At 34.2% G+C, this 25920-nt stretch overlaps 1 protein-coding gene across 1 annotated transcript in view; it reads left to right on the forward strand.

Moving 5' to 3' along the window:
* LOC111147183 (glucocorticoid induced 1) overlaps positions 1-25920 on the forward strand; it is a 108866-nt gene that overhangs the window by 44954 nt on the left and 37992 nt on the right. The window contains exon 3 of the mRNA XM_022503074.1: positions 16145-16231. Coding sequence (XP_022358782.1) covers positions 16145-16231 — 87 coding nt within the window. The remainder of the gene's footprint in view (positions 1-16144; positions 16232-25920) is intronic.

Consider the following 25920-nt stretch of genomic DNA (forward strand, 5'->3'; position numbering starts at 1 on the left):
TGAGTGCTGTGAAGTGTGTAAACCTGGCGATTCACAGACCTGTACCCCTGGGGATAAAAATATATGTTTATAAAAAATAAAATTAAAAAATAAAGAAAAAAAAGAAAAAAAAAGAAAGCAAAAAAAAAAAGTAAAGGCAACAAAGGCAAAAATAAACAAGTGGGACAACATCAGACTAAAAAGTTTCTGCATAGCAAAGGAAACCATAAACAAAATGAAAAGACATCCTACTGAACAGGAGAAAATATTTACAAATTATATCCAAAATAGCAAAGAACTCCTATAATTCAATGGCAAAATAACAAACAATCCAGTTGAAAAATGGATAGAAGATCTGAATACGCATTTTTCCAAAGAAGGCATTTAGACAACTCGAAGGAATATGAAAAGATGCTCAGCATCACTAATGATAAGGGAAATGCAATCAAAGCCACAGTGAGATACCACCTCACACCTGTCAGACTGTTAGGAAAAAAAATAAGAGATAACAAATGTTGACCAGGATGTGGAAAAAGGGAAATGCTTGTTCATTGTTGGGAATATAAATTGGTGCAGCCACTATGGAAAACAGTATGGAGTTTCTTCAAAAAATTTAAAATAGAACTACCATATCATCCAGCAATTCTACTTCTGGGTATTTATCCAAAGAAGACAAAACACTAAGCCGTAAATGTACATACACCCCATGTTCTTTGGACAGTTATTTACAGTAGCCAAGGTGTGGAAGCAATCTAAATGATTATCAGCAGATAGATAGACAAAGAAGTTGTGCTCTGTAGATACAATGGAATATTATTTAGCCATAAAAAAAAGAATGAAAGCTTGTCATTTGCAGCAACATGAATGGACCTTGATATAATGAAAGCATTATACTTCAGTGAAATAAATCAAAGACAAACGTGATCAAATATGATCTCACGTATATGTGGAATCTTTAAAAAAAAAACACACATGTAAAGAATAGATTGATGGCTGCTGGGAGTTGGGGGGGTGAGTGAAATGGTTGAAAATAAAATTATTTATAAAATAATTTGTCTAGGGGGTGTCATGTACCCCATGGCAACTATAGTTACTAATCCTGTATTGCATATTTGAAAGTTGGTAAGAAAGAAAATCTTAAAAGTTGTCATTACAAGAAAAAATTCCCATAACTGTGAGTTGTGATGGTGTTGGGATTATTGTGCTGATCCCTTCACAGCATAGACAAATATTGAACCAAGTTTTACACCTGAAGCTAATATAATGCTATATGTCAGTTATATCTCAATAAACTTAAAGAACTGGTGCATTCACTCTGATAGGAGTAGCATTAAGTATACTCATTTTACTAATTGTTTTTCTTCTTAAATTGGAAGTGATTCTTTATGTGTGAAATGCCATTGCATCATTGAAATGAATATGTTGTTTTGACTCATTATATGTAAGATGGTGAATTTCTTTAATAGATTACTTAATAATTGGTCATGACTACATTTTGGAATAAATGCTATTTATGGAGTCCTTTTTTAAAATATACAGTGGCAAATGAAGTGTTTGTTTATATTTGTTTCAGAATTCAGAAATGAGGTCTGAACTTTTTTCTTTTTCATAATGTAATCCTTAGATTAGTGTCATACTTGCTTCATAAAAAGATTTTGCAAGTTTCCTTCCTTTGTGCTCTGGCACAAATGGTGAAAATATCCCAATTATCTGTTATTTGACTCTGAAAAGATTTTACCTATGAAGCTAACTAGACTAGTGTGTTTTCAGATTGTAACTCTTTAGTAAAGTCTCAGTTTTTTCCCATGGCTCTTGGTTTCTTTCTTTTTTTTTTTTTAAGATTTTATTTTTATTTGAAAGAGAGAGTGCTTGCACATAGGGAGGAGGGGGAGAGGGAGAGGGAGAACGAGTAGTAAGCAGACTCACACTGAGCACAGATCCCGAGGGAGCCCAACACAGGGCTCGATCTCAGGACCCTGATAACATGCCCAGAGTGGAAACCAAGACTTGGACATTTAACCAGTTGCACTATCCAGGCACCCCTTTGGCTTTTGGTTTCTTTTAGTTTCTGTTTCTTCTGTTCACTTTCATTTGAATATAATCCATTTCATCTAGTATTTTGCATAGTTTTCAAGTATTTTGCATAGTTTCACAAAATATTCTTACATAATTGTTTTAATTTCTTGTATCTCTGTAGTTATTTTTTTCACTTATAATATTGCATATGTGTTTTGAGTGATTAAATTTATTAGGTTATATAGTATTTTTTTTTTTAAATTAAGGTGTTGAAATTTGTTTTCTTATTTTTCTTTTTCCTAGTTCATTGCTGTCTGACTTTGCTCTGTCATTGCCTTTCTTCTGCCTTCCTGGAGTGTATATATTTTTTTGCAATTCTAGAGATAAATGCTTAATTTTTGTATGTTTTTCTTGTTCAGTAATATAGGTGTTTTATGCCAAGACTTACTCTCTGAGCTCATTTGTATTTGCAAGATACTGTGTAGTTTCAGTTTTGATATGCTGTTTAGTATATGAGACTTTTTGTTCTGTTTTTAATTTCTAAATCGTTAAAATTTCTGAGTAAAAATTTAATTTCTAGCTTTATTGTATTTAGAAAATAGAATTATGTATCTGTGGAAACGTCAGTGAAATTTTCTTTGTGACCTAATATAAGATCTTTTTTTTTTTTTAATGCTCTTGGGGTATTTGAAAACAAGGCATAGTCTTTACTTCTAGATACAGAATTCATTACATATTAATTCAGCCTTATTAATTATGTTATTCAGTTTCTATATAGCCCCTTTATATCTGTTTGTTCCATCATAAGCTGGCAGTTATTGAATTAAAATTTCTGTTGATGTATGTTTCCAGTGATCATTGCTTTATATATCTTAATAATACAGATGTATAAAGATTTATGTCCATTATATCTTCCTTTTGGTTGGTATTATTTATTATTATAGATACTCTGTATCTTGATTCATATTTTCCCCCTGGATTTAACCTTTTTGTAATATAAATTAGTATTGAAAACTGTTTCATTTTTTAATTTTTTCTTCCATTGGTCAAGAGCTCTGGTTCTGGAAGCAAACTGGTATTGAATCTTGGCTCCAGCATTTTCCTGCTTTGTAATTCTGGGCAAATCCCTTTACCTCAGTGTCTCACTTTTCTCATTTGTTATTGGGATATTATTGTACCTCATAGGGTTATTGTAAGGGTTAAATTAAGTTAATGTGTTTGAAATGCTAGGAATAGGGACCAACACATTAAATATCAATAAGTAATTGGTATTATTATTTATATTTACCAGCAGAGAGAGTGAAAGATAGGTGAATGTTTGGCTAGTGGCCTTGGCACTGTAAATTCACAGTTAGAAAGGGGAACTTCAAGAGGAAATTTGTTCCTCCTTTCTCCTACCTCTTTCCCATGTTTTTTATTTCTTAGTTTGTTTTTGTCTTTTGTCTTTCTGTTCTAGTTAATCTTGCTTATTGCTGGAAATAATTAGCTTTGCACATTTATTTATTTATTTATCTATGTATTTGTTTATTTATTTGTTTTGGAGTCCTCTGCCGTATTTCCCTATTAGGGAACAATGGTATGGTGAACATGGCGGTTTTTTAAAAATTTCTGATGAGCAAGTGATCTGAGAATAGCTTTTACTGTACATAAATCTTTCCACTTTGATATCTAATCTACTCCCCTCATTTATTTTCCCTCCAAATTTGGTATCAGAGAAGACTGTAGAATTTTTCTCATTTACCTTTTGTATTCTTTGAAGAATAAGAGATGGGATGGTTAGATCCTAAGTGAAATTCTACATATTTTGCTTTTATTTTCCAGATGATGTTTTTCTTTGGTATTTTATTTTTTTAAATCAGTTTTCAAAATTTGAAGTAAGAAGCATTTAAACATGCCAAAAACACAAAAAAATAGTATTTTAATTTATTTTTCTTAATTTCATTAGGTTTGAATGTATGGAGTATTATGACCCTAACTCCATGCCAGCATCTTTCTCTAGAAATTTATTTATCTGTTTATTTATTTATTTTTTAAGATTTATTTTATTTTATTTATTTGAGAGAGTGAGAATGAGAGAGAGCATGAGAGGCCTCGGAGAGAGTCAGAGTGAGAAGCAGACTCCTGGCTGAGCAGGGAGCCTGATGTGGGACTTGATTCTGGGACTCTAGGATCATGACCTGAGCTAAAGGCATTCACTTAACCAAATGAGCCACCTAGGTGCCACCAGAAATTTATTGATTGATTGACTGATTTATAGAGATGGGGTGGTTAGAGGGAGGGAGAGAGAGAAAATCTTAAGCAGGCTCCATGCCCAGTGCAGAGCCCGATGGGGAGGGGGGCTCCATCTCACAACCTTGAACTGAAATTAGAGTCAGATGCTTAACCGACTGAGCCACCCAGGCACTCCTATTTTTATTTATTTTTAAGAATCAGATATGGAGTAAGTACTTTGCATTTGGCTTTAGCCACAATCAATAAAGTTAGCAACTCTGAACTAAAATATATAAATTTTTTGCTATTGAAATTACATTTAAAATAATCTGTCCTTTTCCTCCCTCTGTGGAAGGAGCTTGGCTGGGGAGGAATTGAATCAAAGGAGTGGATGATATACCTCAAATAGTAATAGATATGAAAGAGAACTTTCAGTTTTACCACTGATCAAAAACTCATTTCCTGACCAGAAGTCATGCTTTATACAGTTGTTTGGGTTTCCTGTGTCCTTGTTAAACAAGTTTGTTTAAGAAGCAGCAGTTGATGGAACTATTTTGGGGAGTGGGAGGCTTCTCTGCAAATGGAAACAAGTCTATAGATTTGGCCGTTTTGGCCTCTTAGATTGTGTTCCAGGGACCCAAGTTGTTATTTTTACTGGGCTGGTCCCTAACTGGCTGTTGAGTGAATGTATAAAGAGTCCTTCCTGTTGAAGATCACCTTTACTTTCTCTTTCAGTTATTGGCTAATTCAGAGACAGAGGATTGTATAATCCTAAGAGTTTTGACAGTCCACATGAAAGTAATCATGTTCCTAACTTAGGGAGTAATATTTTTGGTTGCCAATGGAATATACTTAGCTTTATTGATGAAAAACTAAAACCCATGGCTAAAATATTTAATATTCATCATTTTTAAACACTAATTCTAAAATTATCAGAAACTCAAAATACTACTTATTATTATTTTTTAAAGATTTTATTTATTTATTTGACAGAGAGACAGCAAGAAAGGGAACACAAGCCGGGGGAGGGGCAAAGGGAGAGGGAGAAGCAGGCTCCCCGCTGAACAAGGAACCCAAAGATGCAGGGCTCCATCCCAGGACTCTGGATCATCACCTGAGTCAAAGGCAGATGCTCAATGACTGAGCCACCCAGGCACCGCTCTATTTAATAATTTTTAATAGGTAGTAAATTCATTTCATTTAAAACCTTTTAGTGAAGAGCCTCCCCCATACTCATATGATCCATCTACTTGGGTTTCTTCCCATTACCAGAAACATTTACCAGGTAACAGAATTAAACTCCTTTCCTTAGTCTCTTCCACCATACCTTTATCCCTAATTTAGCTGTAGGTAAAATTATGAAGTAGGTTGTATTTATTTGGAACAACACTGTTACTCTATCATACTGACCTTTGTATTCTGGTACATTGGTTCTCGTCCTTTTATAGCTTCTAACCCGTCACTTTTCTGTCAAAAATCCTGTAATGGTAATAAATAATTAATATTTACTTAGAGAATGTTAGTGACATTAAGCTTTAAGAACTTAAGAATTAAGTCAATAGCTAAGGGCATAGTATGAGAAAACAACATGCCTTTCAACTTATTAATAACTACTTTGTATAAATGAATGATTGGGATAGGATCTGTCACATTCCCGGGAAACATTAGTATAAACTGAGTGAGTTTTCATTGCTGTTGGAATTCTCATAGCTTTTAGGGAATATCACTGGTACCTACTGTAGTGAGGGTTACATAAAATAATCCATGTTAAGCTTCTAGCACATATCTAGGACATGGTAGATATTAGTAAATGTTAGTTTGCTTTGTATTAGAATCTGTAATATTTTACTGTCAGGAGGCTTAAATGATAGTGAGTTAAGTGACAGAGAAAGTCATTATTACTAATGTCAACAATTGATACGCAATTATGAGCATTAAGTCTGAATTGGTAGGAGATGGCATAGGAATTACACAGATAGCTCCGCCGCATGATAGGGGTCTGAAACAATAAATAGTTTCTGGTAGGTCAGGATTCACTCAGTCCTAAGTAGCTATTATTGTGTACTGTGCAGTCTTACCAATAAGAAATGGCATTTCAGATTGGTGGGTCCAGTTATGGGAAAGTGGAGATAGATTAAGGAAACGTCTTCTTTCCTCATGACTTAGGTATCCTATTGATGATAGTCATGCAATCAGTTGAGCACTGTTAGTTTTTATGACTTTGGAATAGTGTGGAAATATTTTTGGATGATATCTCGTAGTCACTTATGTTGCTGATTTTCTGTCAGGCGTGAAAGATTTTTGTTTAAATATTAAAAGCTATCAAGAAACAACAAAGGTAGCTTATCTCTTGGATAATTCAGATACTCCAATGTGATTGTTAAATATATTATTTAAAGTGTTAGGGTATATTATTTTAAAAAAAAGTTTTGAAACCCAGCAACCAAGGTAAATTGTAATTTAAAAGATTGTAACACCAAAGAGTTAATACATTCTAATGCTCTCTAAAAGCCAAAAATTAGATCTCCTCATTTGATCTTAAATCCCTTCCCAATATTAGTGATAGAACATGTCAGAAAGGGTATTATTGTTAGGTACAAATACCACGTAATAAATTGAAATGTTGTTTATACTTTTAATTCCTCACATAACCCTCCCCTTTTAGTCAAAGTGGAAGCTCGTTATTTGTGGAGAGTCTATTAGTAACTGTTTCTCTAGGAAGCCAGAGAATAGTATTTTCATTGTACACTTGATGTTATGTCTTTAATTTTTTGTTAAATATTCTGAGCATGACTTGAGAAACCTAACTGGATAGATTATTAATGTACGGTCCCTCCTGGCCTCTTCTATTCAATTACTTGACTAGTGCCTCTATGTGATTTGAAACTTGGCAAGAAAAGTGTGACAGAAAATATCAGTTATTTTTGAGAAAATGCAAATAATGCTTGAGACTTTTGATTCAGCAATACATGGCTTTTCTTTTAATTGAAAAATGAGGCTGATTTATAATTTCCTCTTTGACTTAACTATTTTTGGAACCGTTTTATTGAGATATAATTTATATACCAAACAGTTCACCTATTAAAAGTATACAGTTCAGTGGTTCTTAATATATTAAATTCAGGGTTGTGCAACCATTGCCATAATCAATTTTAGAATATTTTCATCACTCTAAAAAGAATCCACTGTACTCATTAGCAGTCACTCACTGTTCTCCCTGAATCCTCTTTTTCTTAGCCATAGACACACACAAATCTACTTTCTGCCTCTGTAGGTTTGTACATTCTGAACAGATAATATAAATGGACTCACACAATATGGGGCCTTTGGTATCTGCTTCTTTTTACTGAGTATAGTATTTCTAAGGTTCATCCATACTGTACCATGTATCAGTATTTTATCCCTTTTTATCACTAATATTCCAGGGTATTTAATAAAATTTATTTCTACATTCATGAGTTCATGTACTGCTGTGAACATTTGTGTACACCTTTTTGTGTGGACACATGTTTTTGTTTCTCTGGGAATTACTGGATCATATGTTAGCTCTGTTGTTTAACTTTTTCAGGAGAACATTTTTATAGATATTTTTTTCTCTTACATAATCAAAGTGTACCATAAAAGGCATATCTGAACTGAATTCTAACTTCCTGTCAGTATTTTCATCAATAACTTTCCACTAATATTTCTGAGTATTTGACATTTCAATGACCTTCACTTTTCAGTTACTCTAAACATAAAATGTTCCTGCTTATCTGAAGTCTCTAACTCTGTTCCCATTGCTGATAGTTGGTGATCTATGTTTAGACCCTTGGAATTTGGAGAAAACCCTAATCCCCTCGTCAGAAGAGACCAGTCTACTAAAAAATATTTAATGTAATGTATAGTGCCATTCTAACTTAACATGTAATTTATGGATAACCTGTCTTCCAAAATAGATTTGACATTTATATCTAAAGTTAGGAGGGCTTTCTCATTGTAGATATATAGCCATACTTACCAATCCTATAGCATAGCACTATTGATTTTTTTAAATGCTGTTTCTAATTTTGAAAACAGTAGTCATTGTAGAAAATTTAGAAAATACAAAAAAATGACAGAATAAGTTGCCTGTATTGCTAATATCCAGACATAGCTATTTTTTAACAATGTGATATATATAATTTTATATTTTGATTATTTACCCTTAAAAAATCAATTTAAAAGTAGAATTCAGATGATATGATAGGTAGTGTTTTGTAATCTTTTTAATAAGTCATAGCATTTTCCTATGACACTAAATATTCCTAAGCGTGGTTTTAAGTCTTTTTTTCCCTGATTTTTTTCTCATTCAGCCAAAGAAAAAATTTATGGATTTACTATAGTATTATCTAGAATTCTCACTACTGTTTATAGTTTGAAATGTCTCTCTCTAGTCTTTTTCTCTTTGTGTGTATTTGCTTACTAAAGTGGGATTGTAGTCCATATAATATTTTATATTGTAAGAATGTGCCACAGTTTTTCATTTCTCTACTGATAGACATTTAATTTATTTCCAGTGCATCTCTGGGTGCACATCTCAGGTTAATTCTTGGAAATAGAATTACTGTGAGTATTATGAAGGTTTTTGGCACATTTATGATTGCTTTTTCTCAAATTAGCATTTCTTACAGAGTAAGGCAGATTATTTCATTTTATCATATGGAACACAATTGCAATACTTGATTTCTGTGGTATTTCCTGTTTTCAGAAATTGCAATTCACCAACACCCTCCCTCCCCCCTCACCTTAAACTTAAGAAATACACCTTCTTAAGTTTCTGAATAAGTTCCTTGGTACTAATCTGGAAAGTCACAAACCATTACTTCACAGATTATTATTCAGTTGTGTTTTGAGCATATTGAGGCCCAATTAAATTAGATAACAAATTTTATGCATTTTGCTTAAATTCTCAAGCATATTAACCCTTGCTAGGGACTACTGTTTAAGGTTCCTTAGTGATGAAAAATTTCTCCCTATCAATGTAACTTTCCACGTGGTTCCAAATGATATTTACATTAGCTTATGTTAATTTCCAAACATGTAATTATATGCAAATTGATATTACACTCATTAATGGATATTAGCCTCTAAGAAAAATGAGTGGATATATGGTTAGTCTGGGACCTTGAGCGCAGAATCTGTTTCTTACTCTTTTTTTTTTTTAAAGATTTTACTTATTTATTTGACAGAGATCACAAGTAGGCAGAGAGGCAGGCAGAGAGAGTGAGGGAGGCAGGCTGCCTGCGGAGCAGAGAGCCCGATGTGGGGCTCGATCCCAAGACCCTGGGATCATGACCTGAGCTGAAGGCAGAGGCTTTAACCCACTGAGCAACCCAGGCGCCCCTATTTCTTATTCATTTTTATTTCCTTACTCTAATAATGGTTTTCAGACTTCAGCTTGCATCACCATCATCTGGAGAGCTTGTTAGAACATGGGTTGCTGAGCCTTATCTAAGAATACCAGATTTAGTAATTCTGGGATTGACCCTGAGAATTTGCATCTCTAACATGATCCCTGATGAGGCTGATGCTGCTTGTCCACAGACCACACTATTGAAACTGGTCTAACCTAATGAGCACATAACTTGCTGTGTAGTTGAAGTGTGATAAAAATATTTGAGCATGTAAGTGCTGCTGTCTCTGAATTTCTAAAGCTTTTTCAGCTGAACTCTTTTCTTTTGTACATTATTTGTTAACAAGTGAAACAGCAGTTTGTATTTATACTTAGTTATAAAGCTATTCTTGTATACTGTTATCAGAAGAACGAAGGATAATAATAGTAGAATCATCATCTGTTTTGTTCTTCTTTTAATATTTCATCAGGATGGACTTTTCAAAATCTTTTAAGTTAAAAGTTTTTTAAAGTTTAAGCAGTTTTTTATTAGTGGGGAAAAAAAGCAAATCTCTAAATGATATATTTATAAATAATGAAGGATTTATAATTGTCTATTATAAAGTTTTTTATAACTTAAAATCAGTCTACCATCATAATTATTAACTTAATTATCACTGATCATCATGTAATTTCATTTCATTTCTTGCCAGGTTGATCAGTACTTTAAGGATCATCTCTTTAGGGGCGCCTGGGTGGCTCAGTGGGTTAAAGCCTCTGCCTTCGGCTTGGGTCATGATCCTGGGATCCTGGGATCGAGCCCTGCGTCAGGCTTTCTGCTCGGCAGGGAGCCTGCTTCCTCCTCTCTCTCTGCCTGCCTCTCTGCCTTCTTGCGATCTCTATCTGTCAAATGAATAAATAAAATCTTAAAAAAAAAAAAAGATCATCTCTTGGGGCGCCTGGGTGGCTCAGTGGGTTAAGCCGCTGCCTTCGGCTCAGGTCATGATCTCAGGGTCCTGGGATCGAGTCCCGCATCGGGCTCTCTGCTCAGCAGGGAGCCTGCTTCCCTCTCTCTCTCTCTCTGCCTGCCTCTCTGTCTACTTGTGATCTCTCTCTGTCAAATAAATAAATAAAATCTTTAAAAAAAAAAAAAGATCATCTCTTTAAGTACTGTAAAATAATTAGTCCATAATCATATTTCTATTATAGATTATAAACTATATTAAATTCTAAGACCAAAGATTAATTGTACAAAAAATAGGTTTTTTCAGTTTTATATCAGGGGTGCCTAGCTGGCTCAGTTGGTGGAGCATGCAACTCTTGACCTCGGATTGTGAATTCAGGCCCCACGTTGGGCATAAACTTTACTTTAAAATAAAAAAAAAATGTTATTTAAAAATGAGTTTTAAATAAGATTCTAAGAATTTTTTTAAGTGATTAGTTTTTTTGGTTTTGGGGGGCATTTTAGAAGTGGCTTTGGACGAAGTAAGTCAATCGGAGAAAGACAACTATCATATGACCTCCCTGATATGAGGAAGTGGAGATGCAACATAGGGGGTTAAGGGGGTAGGAGAAGAATAAATGAAACAAGATGGGATTGGGAGGGAGACAAACCATAAGTGACTCGTAGTCTCACAAAACAAACTGAGGGTTGCTGGGGGGAGGGGGGCTGGGGGGGGGTTATGGACATTGGGGAGGGTATGTGCTGGGGTGAGTGCTGTGAAGTGTGTAAACCTGGCGATTCACAGACCTGTACCCCTGGGGATAAAAATATATTATATGTTTATAAAAAATAAAAATTAAAAATAAATTAAAAATAAATAAATAAAATTAAATTAAAAAAGAAGAAGAAGTGGCTTTGGACTCATACATATTGAAAAATTATACTTTCTTGCTAGGAGTTAGTTTAATCTGTTTTGAAATTGATAAACCAGGAAAGCACATTTGTTCTTGCTAGTTTTTGAATAAAGATATAATAGAATTATCTAGTATTCACATCTGTTAAAGGACTATTATCCAAAATATACAAAAAACTCTTAAAGCTTAGCAGTTAAGAAAACAAACAACCTGATTAAAAAATGGGCCAAAGTCCCTAACAGATACCTCACAAAGAAAGAGCATGTGAAAAGATGCTCTTCATCATTTGTCATGAGAGAAATACAAATGAAAACACACCTATTAGAATGGCCAAAAGTCAGGACAATGACAACTCAGAGAAGTAGGAACTTCCATTCATTGGTGGTGGGAATGCAATAACTGACAGCCACTTTGGAAGATAGTTTGGTGGTTTCTTACAAAACTGAACATAACCTTTTCATACCATCCAGCATTTATGCTCCTTGGTATTTACCCAGAGGAGTTGAAAACTTCTGTCCACACAAAAACCCAGACACAGATGTTGTTAACAGTTTCATTCATAATTGACAAAACTTGGAAGCAGCCAAGATGTCCTTCAGTAGGTGAACGGATAGGTAATGTTGGTCACCCAGACAATAGTATATTGCTGAGCACTAAAAAGAAATGCACTACCAAGCTGTGAAAAGACATGGAGGATCTTAAATCTATGTTACTGACTGAAAGAAGCCACTCTGAAAATGTGACCCTACCTACCATATGATTCCAACTACATGGAGAAGCAAAAGTAAAGGAGAAAATAAAAAGATCAATGGTTGCTAGGCATCAGGGGATATGGGGAGGAATGAATAAGTAGAATACAGAGGATTTTTAGGGCAGTGAAAATAGCCAGTCTGATACCGTACTAGTGGGATACATGGCACATACACATTTGTCCACGTCCATAGAATGTACACACCACCAAGAGTGAACCCTAGTGTAAACTGTGGACTCATGGTGACAGTGTTGGGTCAGTAGAAGTTCATCAGTTGTACCAAATGTACCACTCTGGTGAGAGATAGCTGTGCCTGTGGGGTAGAAATGGATATATGGGAAATCTCTGTAACTTTTTCTGTTTTGCTGTGAACCTAAAACGTCTCTTAAAAAATTATCATAATGGGGCGCCTGGGTGGCTCAGTGGGTTAAAGCCTCTGCCTTCGGCTCAGGTCATGATCCCAGAGTCATGGGATTGAGCCCCACATCGGGCTCTCTGCTCTGCAGGGAGCCTGCTTCCTCCTCTCCCTCCCTCTGCCTGCCTCTCTGCCTACTTGTGATCTCTGTCTGTCAAAATAAATAAAAAAAAAAAAAAAAAAATTATCATAATGAATGTGCGATCCCGTGCCAATAGAACTGTTTTCTGTGTATTTCACTCGTAGAAAAAGAGACCCTCATAAAGGAAATGAAGAGGTAGTAGATGGACCTTGATGGTTGGAGAGAAAACTTCATGGGCTGGATTTTGGACAATTCTGAGAGGAAAAAATGGAAAATAGCCTTTTTCACCTATAGGTATCCTTATCATGTAGAGGGAATTTTTTTTAGTCAACTACCTTTTTGTCACCAGTCTTAGAAATGGCTTTGGTTCTGCATCATTTAAGTGTACCAAAGGTTTACTTTCTCTTTGGTAGTTTAGGTGGAGGCAACTAGAAAGGAAGAATCCCTTAAGTGTGGTGAATGAAAAGCAAGCAATTATATACAGTACGAATCACTGAGGATTAGATTTCTTTCTAAGCTCCCTCTGGAAGATGTTGAAAGTCTACTTGTAAAATAAATGTTGCAGGGTTATGTAAGTAAGAGTAAAAAAGTAAAGCAGGTTTTAAGAAAGTGTATTTGAATTTTTGAGATGCTAATTGCATTGTACGTGGAGTATAGGGAAGGTATGAAATACTGTATTTCCCAAATTAATCTGACCATCAAACTCTTACCTATATTCTTACCAATATCCAGGAGCAGGTTATAAGTAGCACAGTTCATAAAGTTCTACTCTAGATCAGTGGATAGTCTAGTTGGAAGGAATGCTTACTGATATGAGAGGAAAGATCTTTTGCTGCTTTGTGTTGTTTATGTGATTTAAATATTAAAACATTTCTCAAATCTTCAGATTTAACAAATTAGATACAAATTAGTTCATCTTCTGTGACTTCACAAGCATGAATTTTACATAGATTTAATAAACCAAGGAGCTATCTTTTGGTTTTGCTTTAACTGAAATAATTAGTTAAAAATCTGTGATTAAATGTATAAAACACTGCTCTCCATAGAAGTTTCTGCAGCTATAGAATGTTCCACATTTGTGCTGTCTTGTGTAGCAGCCAGTAGCCATGAGCCACATGTGGTTATTGAGCATTTGAAATGTGCTAGTGTGACTGAGGAGCTGAATTTTGAGTTTTATTTCATTTTCACTAATTTAAATTGTTGGAAGTGGCTAGTAGCTGTTATGTTGGACAATGCAGTCTATAGAATATATTTTGCAGACTAGAGCATTTTTCATACTACTTACTTTAAATTGATGTGATTAAGATGAAATTACTTTTGGAGGAGTATTTCTTTAAGTTGATAGTATGATGAATATAGTTAAACAATTTATATGCATGTAATTCTGCATCCACATGACTGAGAAATCTTCTAATAGTTTTACACTCTTAAAAAACTACCTATTTTCCTAGCTAGATTTCAGGAGCATAAATGTTCCTTTGTAGTGAGTTTTTAATTTCTTTTGTGTAACTAATACTGTACTCTGAAATAATCAAATAGGTTTTCACATTCAGGTTTTTTTTAAGATTTTATTTATTTATTTGACAGAGAGAGGGAGAGCACAAGCAAGTGAGCAGCAGGCAGAGGGAGAGAGAGAAGCAGGCTTTTTGCTGAGCAGGGAGTCCAGGGCAGGGCTCGATCCCAGGACCCTGGAATCATGACCTGAGCCAAAGGCAGCCACTTAACCAACTGAGCCACCCAGGCACCCCTCACAATCAGTTTTAAGAAAAGAATGATAATATGAAGAAAAAAGGTCTTCTGTGAGAGAAGAGACCTCAGATGTAGTTGCATTTGCCATTGGCATATTTGGTAGTATTAAGATAATTGTAAAAGTTTTGTGGCTGTTGATTTATCTCTAAGTTGGAGATATATGTATGTAAATGTCTTTTGAAAAGGTTAAGAGTTATACAGAATGAAAACAATTCCTGTTATAAATGTAATTATTAAATAATTATGGAACATACCAGAAATTTCACTCATTTTCTGTGAATGTATGTACTTTTGAGTTTTAAACATTGTGATCCTTAATCATTTGATCTTTGACAAGAGTAATGCTTACACTTGGCAGAAAAATATAAGTAATAAGGCATATAAATTCTCAAAAGTTCGACAAAGATAAGCTGTAATAGCTGAATAATTTTAGAATAGTTGATTATTAAAGATATGACTACTTGGTAGAGGGGGTGCTAAATTTTTTCAGTGAAGTTTGACTTATTTAGGCCTGAACTTGGGAAATTTTAAGAACTTAGTTTTTGCAAACAACTTATTTGATATAGTGATACCTCTTACCCTTGAACTTGTCAACTGAATAGACTCTTTTGCTTCACCAAATAGCTTCGCGTTGGTATTTGAACTGGTTAACCAGTTTGTGTTTTTATTCAACTAGCATTTAATTGTTGGTTTTATTTTGTAATAGTATTACTTTTAAATGGGTGGTAATTATTTAAAAAGTTGTTCACAAGCATTTTGAATTGTATCAAGTGGAACTGATGGTTCTTCAGAAGAAACCATATAGCATCACCCTCAACATAAGGATTGATTTTTTTCAGTATGTAATAGTTGTTTTTTAAAGCTGTATATATTTATTGTGCTAATCATTATCCTTTGTCTGTCTTTAGTGATTTTGCTTTCCATAATTTACATTACACTGTTTTCTCATATCTTAAGGATGATATTTTAAACAACAACTAAATAGTCTTGCTATTTTAGTGTTTTGTGTTACATTTGGGTATATACAGTGTCTGTTATTGGTTGAATTATTGAACATGAGGTTTTAAGTAAAAACAATTCTCTTTTCTAACATGTAGCTCAAGTTCTTTTTTTAAAAAGATGTATTGCTTCCGATTATAGTAAGTTCATTTAGCTGACCATTGTTCTTTTTCATTTTTATAATTTTATATTTTCATTTAAAGATGCTGGATGTTTTTCAAAAGAGAATACTGTTGCTAACACTCTTCCCTGAATATAGGAAGAACAGTACAATCAGCCCTTTCGCTAGCTAGATATTTGACATGTAGGTCATCTGTAATCCCACTGCTTCTGAGCTAGTTCTGTTAATCTCATTTCCATCTATTTTACTTAGTAGAAATGCCATTTTATATTTAGTTTGGCAGTTCTCTTTAAAAGCACCAATATGTGTATCTTCACAGTTCTCTTTGACTTGATAACTTTAAGTTATTAATGTTAAGGTCAAAAAACAAATGTTTTGAGTAGCATTACTCAGAGAAGTCGGAGATTGATCATATCTAGTCAGAATATGACAGAATGTTTTAAATATTTCACGGGTTATGAAAATCTTAGCATTTAAGGGATTTTAGTATTTAGTATAACCCTTAACTGGTATGTGCTAAGATTTTGAAATGTTTGAGTTGCTGTGAGATTAAGGAATAGAGACAAAGTTCCTTATTTTATTATTTTTATTATTATTCTTTTAAATTAAAGACACCTAGCTGTTGGGCAGAAGAGGGAGCAGAAAAAAGGTCACATCAGCGTTCTGCATCATGGGGGAGTGCTGATCAACTAAAAGAGGTAAGTTTTTCTGTTTTCAGCCTATACCCTGTTTTAATCCTAGCAAATTATCTTACTGTTTCCCGAATGTAATGGTATTTTCTTTTTTTGTGCTAACCTTACCTCGTTCAGAGTTTAAAGATTGCTTTCCAGGTTGTTTTCAAGTCTGAGTTTACCTTATTTGTGCCCTTCATATTGTTTATAAAATATTTATTATGCAGCCATTCAACTTGAGCCTTTTCAAAGTGAAGTCTGGTTGTATGTAGCAGCCTCTATATCTTGTTTCTTTTAGCCATCTTCTTTTCTTACTTAAGCTCTCTTGTTTTTGAAAAGTTTTTTCTGCTTCTAATAGCTTTTTTGTAATATCCAACATGGTGTTGCCCTTTGAGACTCAGTAGTGCAGTAGAATCCATGTTTTTTAGGAATAGTTTTTGACTCTTTCCTTTATTATCAAAACCTAAATTATGATCATCTTTACGTATACTTTGGACTATTTTCCATGATAGTGTTATTTTTTATCCATCTAAATTCTTATATAATTATTTTTATAAAATTACAGAGAATAGAGTTGAAAGGTCATCTAGTTCATCTCCTGAATAAACGCTCCTTAAAAATGTGGTCGTCTAGTCCATTATTATTCTCAGGGAGAGAGGTTCATCACTTGGTAAAAGAACCAAATGAGTTCCATTGTTTTAGCTTAAGTCATTAGTTTAATTTGTATATTGAACTCAAAATTATACCCCTAAGTTCGATTCTGCCTTTTGTATCAATGTCGAGTAAGTCTACTTTAAATATTTGAAAGGCTAGCAACATGTTTTGTTTTTTTTTTCCCAGGCTAAAGATTGACATTTCTCTCAAATAATTGTCATATGTCATATGTCGTATGTTCATATGTCTTAGTTTCCATACCTTTTAGCATTACTTTCATATACTGTAGGTTATCAGTATTTCTCATATACTGTAGTGTCTGGATTGAATAGATATAGTCGGTTAGCATGATTTTGCCTGTGACTACACTACATTTTTAACAACTTCTTTATTTTATTGATGTAGGGAAATCCTCAGCTTTTCTATATACCTTGTACACAAGCACATATGCACAAAATGAGTTTTTCCCAGAAGCAATAAAAAAGAAAGGAGGGTGAATCTAATATGTCTAGTCTAAAATAGTTGCACATCTATGCATAGAATATGAATAACAAAAAAGTGAACTTGCAGTTTTATCTCAGAGGTAAATACAATCTCAAAGTTATAGCCAAGATTTGGCATAGTTAAATTTTGGACTACAGCAACACATGATATACACGATTAAAAAAGGAATGTCTGAGGTGACTGAGTAGGATATTTGCTTACTTTCCCCACAGAGGAAACATAAAGCTAGACAAAATTGTCAAAACAGCTAATTCAGTGCTCTGGAAATCAACCGAACAAATGGAGACTTTATTCATGAAAAGCACTGAACTCAAGGTATAAGAACAACACAGATTTGTGGTGTTATCTGGTGCTACACCTCATCCCTTCTACCTTATCCCCAGCTTTGTTGGTGTGGCATTTCAACCAAGATGGGGCAAGCCTTGAAAACTGGAATCTTTGTAGCCCTTGCTGGAGAGAGAGCACTTGATAGGAAGTGTTGTACACTAAAATAGTAACCAGGAGGACCAGTGACTTCTCTAGTCTAAGGTATGGTCCAGTTTGTGGCAAGTAACAGACTCATGAAGTAGCAGGATTTTATGGAGAGCTCTAGAAGATAAGATAGTCTTGGGGGATTGAAAAGCTTATGACCAGGTTGACTGGAGGCTGGAGATATGCACAGCAGAAAATGAATAAGCCACCCATGCATCGCTGGTCAGTGGAAACTAGGAAATATGTTGAGAGGAGATTCAAGCAGGCCTAGTGGTTATAAAATCTGGGGTCATCTTGTGAAAGGTTCAGACTTTGAATGCACTCTTCATTCTACATACAAATTACATCCTGGGGGTGGAAGCCTTACTGGATTGAGATAATTGAATAAAATCTGTGATCAGTCTTTGGTCAAAAACTAAGGTGAACACTGGAGACCAGCTTGAAAGATCTTAAAAAGAAAAATGGGGACAGGGGGAATGGAGTAGAGAAATCAGTGGCCACACAGTGCAAGGGAAACAGACTTTTAGTTCATCAAGATGCTAAAACACAAACTGATAAGACAACCACCACCCTCAAGGAAAATTAGAATCTAGAGTTGCTATAATGTACTATTTAAAATGTCCAATGTCTAATGAAAAATTTAGAGCTATGCAAAGAAACAAGAAAGTACGACCTATACTTTAAAAAAGAAAATCACTAGAAATTGTATCTAAGTGTCTCCATATGTTGGATTTAGCAGACAAAAACATTAAAGCAGCAATTAGAAGTATGTTAAAACAAAAAGAGAAAACCGTAGTTAAAGCAATAAAGTGAAGTAGGGTGATAGTGACTCAATGAATAAGGAATTTCCACAAAGAGATAATTATTATAAAAAAGAAACAAAAACTCTAGAGTTAAAAAGTATAGTAACTAAGTTTACTCAATGGGCTCAGTAGCAGATTTGACATGGCAAAAAATAATGAGTGAATTGAATATAGGTCAATATAATTTATACTCCTTAAAGAATAGAGAGAAAAAGATTGAAGAAAAGTCCACAGAGCCTCAGAAGCCTGCGAGAAAACCTTAAGTAGATACACATATACATAATGGGAGATCCAAGAGAGGAGAGAGTAAGAGGAATTAAAAAATATATGAAGAGGGGCGCCTGGGTGGCTCAGTGGGTTAAAGCCTCTGCCTTCAGCTCAGGTCATGATCCCAGGGTCCTGGGCTTGAGCCCCACATCGGGCTCTCTGCTCTGCAGGGAGCCTGCTTCCTCCTCTCTCTCTGCCTGCCTCTCTGCCTACTTGTGATCTCTGTCTGTCAAATAAATAAATAAATAAAATCCTTAAAAAAAAAAAATATATATATATATATATATGAAGAAATGATGACAGAAATCTTTCCAGATTTAATGTAAAACTATCTGTAGATCCAAGCTCCACAAACCCCAAGTTGGAAAACACAAAGAGGACCTACATAGACACATCATAGTTAAACTATTGAAAGCCAGAGTAAAAGAGAAAATCTTAAAAGCTGGAAGGACAAAAAATGACTTATTAACATATAGGGAACTGAACGAATAATTACCTTTAATGGCTGACTTCCCTTCAGAAACAGTTGAAACCTTACAGCTTGACACATTCAAAATGTAGAAAGGAAAGAAAAAATGTCAACCAAGTATTCAATATCCAGAAGAACTGGTCTTCGAATTAAAGGTAAATTATTTTCAGATAAACAAAGATTGTGAGAATTTCCTGCTGCTAGATGGTCTTATAATAAATACCAAAGGAAATTTTTCAGGCTGAAAGGAAATGACTCCAGATGTTAATTCAAATCTGTAAGAAGAACTTAAAGAGTATTGAGTATTATAAATGTTTGGGTAAATATGAAAGAGTCTGTAGATATATTTTTCTCACTTTCCACATTTAAAATACATGTATAATCATATAAAGCAATATTATATTGGGTTTATGACATATATACATGAAATGTACATATGGCAAAGTATAAAAGAGGGACAAAGAAATGGACAAGTACTAGAGTATAGTTTCTGTTTTATTGGAATTATTATTTTGAAGTAATGTAAGTAAGTAAGTAAGATGCAAATTATAATCCCTAGAACAGTTGTTAAGAAACTAACTCTGAGGGGCACCTGGGTGGCTCAGTGGGTTAAAGCCTCTGCCTTCGGCTCAGGTCATGATCCCAGGGTCCTGGGATCGAGCCCCATGTCAGGCTCTCTGCTCCGCAGGGGGCCTGCTTCCTCCTCTCTCTCTCTGCCTGCCTCTCTGCCTACTTGTGATCTCTCTCTGTCAAATAAATAAAATCTTAAAAAAAAGAAAGAAAGAAACTAACTCTGAAAAAATAGAAAGTAAAAAATATAGAGGGATTAAAATGGTACACTGTATTTATCACAAAAGAAAGCAGTAAAGGAGGAACAGAGGATAGAAAAAGGTATGACATAAATAGAAAATAATTAAAGTGGCAAAAGTAAATCCAACCATATATGAATTACATTAAATATGAATGGACTGAACATTCTCCTTAAGAGGCAGAGACTGTCAAAACTGGATAAAAACACAACACTCAGCTATATATTGTCTGTAAGAAGCACACCTAATGATAAGAAAGCTGAACTGACACAATAGACTTTAAGACAAGAAGTGTTATTGAAGACAGACAGTTTGTAATGATAAGAAGGTCAATACACCAGGAATATATAATAATCATAAATTGTGTATACATCTAACAATGATCCCCAAATTCATGAAGTGAAACTATGAAAGGAGAAATAAGGTTTCTACAGTAATAATTGGAGATTTCAATACCCCATTCTCAATACTTGATAGAGCAACTAACTAGACACAAAATAAGCAAGAAGATAGAAGATTTCAACATTATCAATCAACTTGACCTAATTGACATATATAGAAAATTCCACCTAGTGACTTCATTCTTTTCAAACATATGGGAAACCTTCTTTAGGTCATATAGATCATATGTTTGGCCATAAAACAAGTCTCAGTAGAGTGCAAAAGATGAAATCATGTAACAGAAATCTGAAAAAGCCCCAAATAGTTGTCAATTAAAAACACAAGGGCAATTTTTAAGTATTTAATGAATGAAAACAAAATCTTAGAATTTGTGTGTGCAGATAAGGCAGTGCTTCGTGGAAAATTTATACTTTGAATGCATATATAAGAAAAAAGAGAAAACTCTTAAATCAGTCCTAAGTTTCCAGCGTAAGAAACTGGAAAAATAAGAGGAAACAAGGTCAAAAGAAAGCAGAGGAAGGAATTAATAAAACATACAGCAGAAACCAACAGAACAGAAAAATGTTAGAGAAGAATCAGTGAAACTAAAAGTTGGTTCTTTGGAAAGATCAACAAAGTTGACAAAACTTTAGCTAGACTGACCAAAAAAAAAAAAAAAAAAAAAAAAATATTTTACCAAAAAAAACAAAAAAAAGGGGAAAAATTTAACAAAACTAAAAAAAAAAAAAAAAAAAAAAAAAGACATATATTACCAAAATCAGCCATGAAAGGGGTGAAATTACTACCAACCTCACAGAAAGTAGTATAAAGGAATATTATGATCAATTTTATGTTATCACTGTAGAAACTAAAGTTAAATAGATGACTTCTTAGAAAGGCAAGTTATTAGAGACAAATTGTAAAAACTAATTTAAGAACAGATAGAAATAGACTTCTAATAAGTAAAGAAATGGAATAGGAATTAAAAATCTTCCCACAATGAAAATCCCAGGATCAAATTTGGTAAATTCTATCAAATATTCAAAGAAGTAATATTAATTCTTCACAAATGCTTTCAGAAAATAGGAAAGAAGGAAAACTTCCCAGTTTACTTTGTCAGGCCAATTTAACTGACTTCAAAGCCAGGACAAAGACATCTCAAGAAAATAAAATGGCAGATCAATATCTCTCTTGAATAAAGAAGCAAAAAACCTTACCAGAATATTAGCAAACCAAAGCTAGCCACATATGAAAAGGATTATATACCTTGAGCAAGTTGGATTTGTTCCAGAAATGTAAGGGTGGTTTAAGATCCAAAATTCAATTAATGTAATACACTATATTAATAAAATAAAGAACAGAACCATATAATCATCTCAGTAGAGGCAGAGAAAACATTTGCCAAACTCCTAACACCCATTCAAAATAAAAATCTCTCAACAAACCAAGAAAGAAAAAAGAACTTCCTCTGCCCAATAAAGGGCATTTATGAAAAAAACAAAAACCTACAGATCACATCCTATTCTTTTTTTCTTTTTTTCAAGATTTTATTTACTTATTTGACAGAGATCACAAGCAGGCAGAGAGAGAGGGGGAAACAGGCTCCCCACTGAGCAGAGAGCCTGATGCAGGGCTCGATCCCAGGACCCCGAGATCACGACCTGAGCCAAAGCCAGAGGCTTACCCACTGAGCCACCCAGGCGCCCCTATTCTTTTTTTTTAAGCAGACTCCGCACCCAAATGGGGTTTCAACTCATAACTCTGAGATCAAGAGTTGCATGCTCTGCTGACTGAGCCAGCTAAGTGCCCCATCATAGTCATATTCATTCAGTTCAATGGTGAAAGCCAGAATGTTTTCTTCCTAAGATCAGGAGCAAGGCAATGTCATCCACTGTCACCTTGTCACTACTTCTACTGGTATTACATAGGAGGGTCTAGTCAGTACAGTCAGGCAAGAAAAACAAAGACATCCATATTGTAAAAGAAATGGTAAAACTTCTTAATACCCACCACCAGAGCACACTGGGTGTGGTGTATAAATAATGAATCTTGGAACACTGAAAAAATAAAATAAAATTTTTTAAAAAAGGTAAAACTACTCTTATTTACAGAAAACATGTAGAAACTATATTTAGACTGCTAGGAAATATGCAGATACACAGACAATACTAAAACTAGTAAACGTGTTCTACAAGATTGCAAGGGTACAAGATCAGTATACAGAAATCAGTTATATTTCTAGATCCTAGATAGGAATAGTCCAAAAAATAAGAAAACAATTTATTATAGTTGGGTCAAAAAGATGAAAATACTTGGGAATAAGTTTAACAAAAGCAATGTAAGTTTTGTACACTAAAGACAACAAAACATTGCTGGAAAAAATTAAAAATTTAAATAAATGAAAGACTTACTTTGTTCATGAATTGAAAGACTCAATATTAAGATGGTAATTCTCCCCAAATTGATTCATTGAAATCCCTTTTAAAATTCCATATTTTTTGGTTTTGGTAGAAATTGACAGGCTAATCTTAAAATTTATGTGGAAATGCAAAGGACTTAGAGTGGTCAAAAGAATTTATTTTTGAAGATTGATTTATTTATTTTAAAGAAAGCATTGGGAGGGAGAGAGGGAGAGAAGCAGGTTCCCTGCAGAGTGCAAAGCCCAGATGCAGGGCTCAGTCTCATGAACCTGAGATCACAATCAGAGCCAAAATCAAGGGCCAGATGCACAACTGACTGAGCTACCCAGGCACCCCCAAAATATTTTTGGAAACAAATTTAGAATATTTAAATCACACAATTTCAGTATTTATTATAGATCTACATTAATAAAGTCAGCAGAAGAAAGACACATAAATAAGTAGATCAGAATTGTGAATCCAGAAATAAACCTTTATATTTGTGGTCAGTTGATTTTTCACAAAGGTACTGACACAGTTCAGTAGGAAAGCACAGTGTTTCCAACAATTGATGCTGGGATAATTATATTCCATGTGTAAGGAAAAACAAACAAAAAACAAGTCCTTGACTGTCACATTGAAAAAAACTAACTCAAAAGGAATCATAGTTCTAAATATAGGCTTTAAAACTATAAAACTTATAGAAGACCTTGTATTAATCAGCAAGGCATTTTTAGATTGCAACACCAGGAATAAAGCCATAAAACAAACAATAATAATAATAATAATAACAAATTCATTAAATTGAACGTTGTACTTCAAAAGACACCACTAAGGGAATGAAACCACGAGAGACTGGACTCTGAGAAACAAACTGAGGGTTTTGGAGGGGAGGGGGTGAGGGGTTGGGTAAGCCTGGTGGTGGGTATTATGGAGGACACGTATTGCATGGAGCACTGGGTGTGGTGCATAAACAATGAATTTTGGAACACTGAAAATTTAAAAAAAAAAGACAAGTTTCAGACTGGAGGAAATATTAACAAATCCTACATCTGAAAGGGCTTATATCCTTATATATATTAATAGGAAGACAAGCCAACTTAAAAATGGATAAGGCAATTGGATAGAAATATTTCATCAAAGATCTATGCATGGATGGCAGATGACCACATGAAAAAGTGTTCAACATCATTAGTCAATTGGCAAATGCAAAGTTAAACCATAAAATACACCTACACACTCAATACAATGACTAATTTAAAAGATCAACAGTGCCAAGTATTGGCAAGGATAAAGAGAATCTGGAGTCCTCACTTGTTCTTGCGAACATAAAATGGTACAGCCACTTTGGAAAACAGTTTGTCAGTTTCTTTTACAGTTAATCAGAAACTTAGCATATAACCCAGCAATTCAGTTCCCTAGAAATCTGTATAAGAAAGGTGAGAACACCTGTCTAGATTGAGACATGTACACAAAATGTTTATAGCTGAGTCTACATATGCATGGATTGGTAAATGGAGAGACAAAATGTGGTGTATTCATGCAATAACATACTATTCAGCAACGAAAAAGTAAAAATACACTGAATATCAACAATGTTACAACATGAATGAACCTCAAATATGTCATACTAAGTCAAGAGTCAGCAAATTTTTTCTGTAAAAGACCAGCTAGTAAACATTTTAGGGTTTGTGGGCCATATACTCTCTGTTGCAACTGTTCGACTCTGCTGCTATAGTATGAAAGCAGCCATAGACAATATGGGATGTTCCATATATTTTTTTTACAATAACACATGGCATACTGGATTTGTCCTTTAGATTATGGCTTGCCAATCCCTGCTAAGTGTAAGAAGTGAGATGACTAAGACTACATATTATATTGGTCCATTTAATTTTGAAATGCCAGAAAAGGCAAATTTATAGGAGGGGGAGAAAGCCCACTTGTGGTTGCATGTGGCTGGGAGTGGGGCTGAAGGAATGCTGCAAACAGACTCAAGGCAAATTTGGGGGGTGATGAAAAGTTATAAAAAGTTATAAAAGTACAATGTGATTATTGTCATACAACTCTAAATAGTGATTAAAACTTACTGAATTTTTACCCTTATAGTTAAGGGAATGTAAATTATATCTCAGTAAAGATGAAAAAGAAAGGAATAGATGTAAAAGACTGGTGGGTTTTTCGTGGTATACCTTGAAGCTACTAAGTGCCATGTGATATATAACTGAGGCTAGCAAACAATAAGAACACATTGGTAAAGACAAAAAGTGAAAAGAATAGTTACAATAAATAACAGAACTGGAATTTGAGAAAATTATGAAAAGACAAAACTATTATTGAAAGCCATATTTTTAAAAATTGCGTACTAAAATTGTGTTATTTAAAAAAATAACTTTTGACCTACTTCCTTGAAATAGGATCAAAGTCAAAAGTACCGCATGTCGTTTCTTCCTGAGTCACATACATACTCTCCCCCCTCACAATAATGTGAATCAGGATTTCAGATTAAAATGTCAGTGAAAGCACCTGTATAATCTGTCTCCACTTTGCTCCAAGTTTATGAGAATGAGATGTGAAAATTTTTCAAAGAAATAAGTAACTATATTCTAGTTACATTTAAGTCAAAACCCCTGCAGACCATGAGTAGACAGGAAACCCTTAGTAATGAAGGGGTATTGATGCTGTCTGGCTCACAGAAACCTGGGTCATGTGGGCCAGGGCTTAAAAAGGGGGTTTTTAAGCCAAACTTAAGAGAGTATAGATTGCTAGACATTTTAAAAATGCCAAATGTGTCTTACAAATGGTAGGAGATTGGAACTGGGCTCTCTGCATAAAGAAGGGAACTGGGACCATGTTTCTAGGCCATAAAACTAGACCTGAAATAACTCCACCTGACACTGTTGGTGTTTTCCTGTGGGCCAAAGAGGCAGCTATGCAAAAATGGAAATGGTAACCATAT

The sequence above is a fragment of the Enhydra lutris genome, unplaced genomic scaffold (assembly GCF_002288905.1).
Source record: "Enhydra lutris kenyoni isolate GAN:26980312 unplaced genomic scaffold, ASM228890v2 scaffoldscaffold16, whole genome shotgun sequence".
In the NCBI taxonomy this organism is placed as follows: Eukaryota; Metazoa; Chordata; class Mammalia; order Carnivora; family Mustelidae; genus Enhydra; species Enhydra lutris.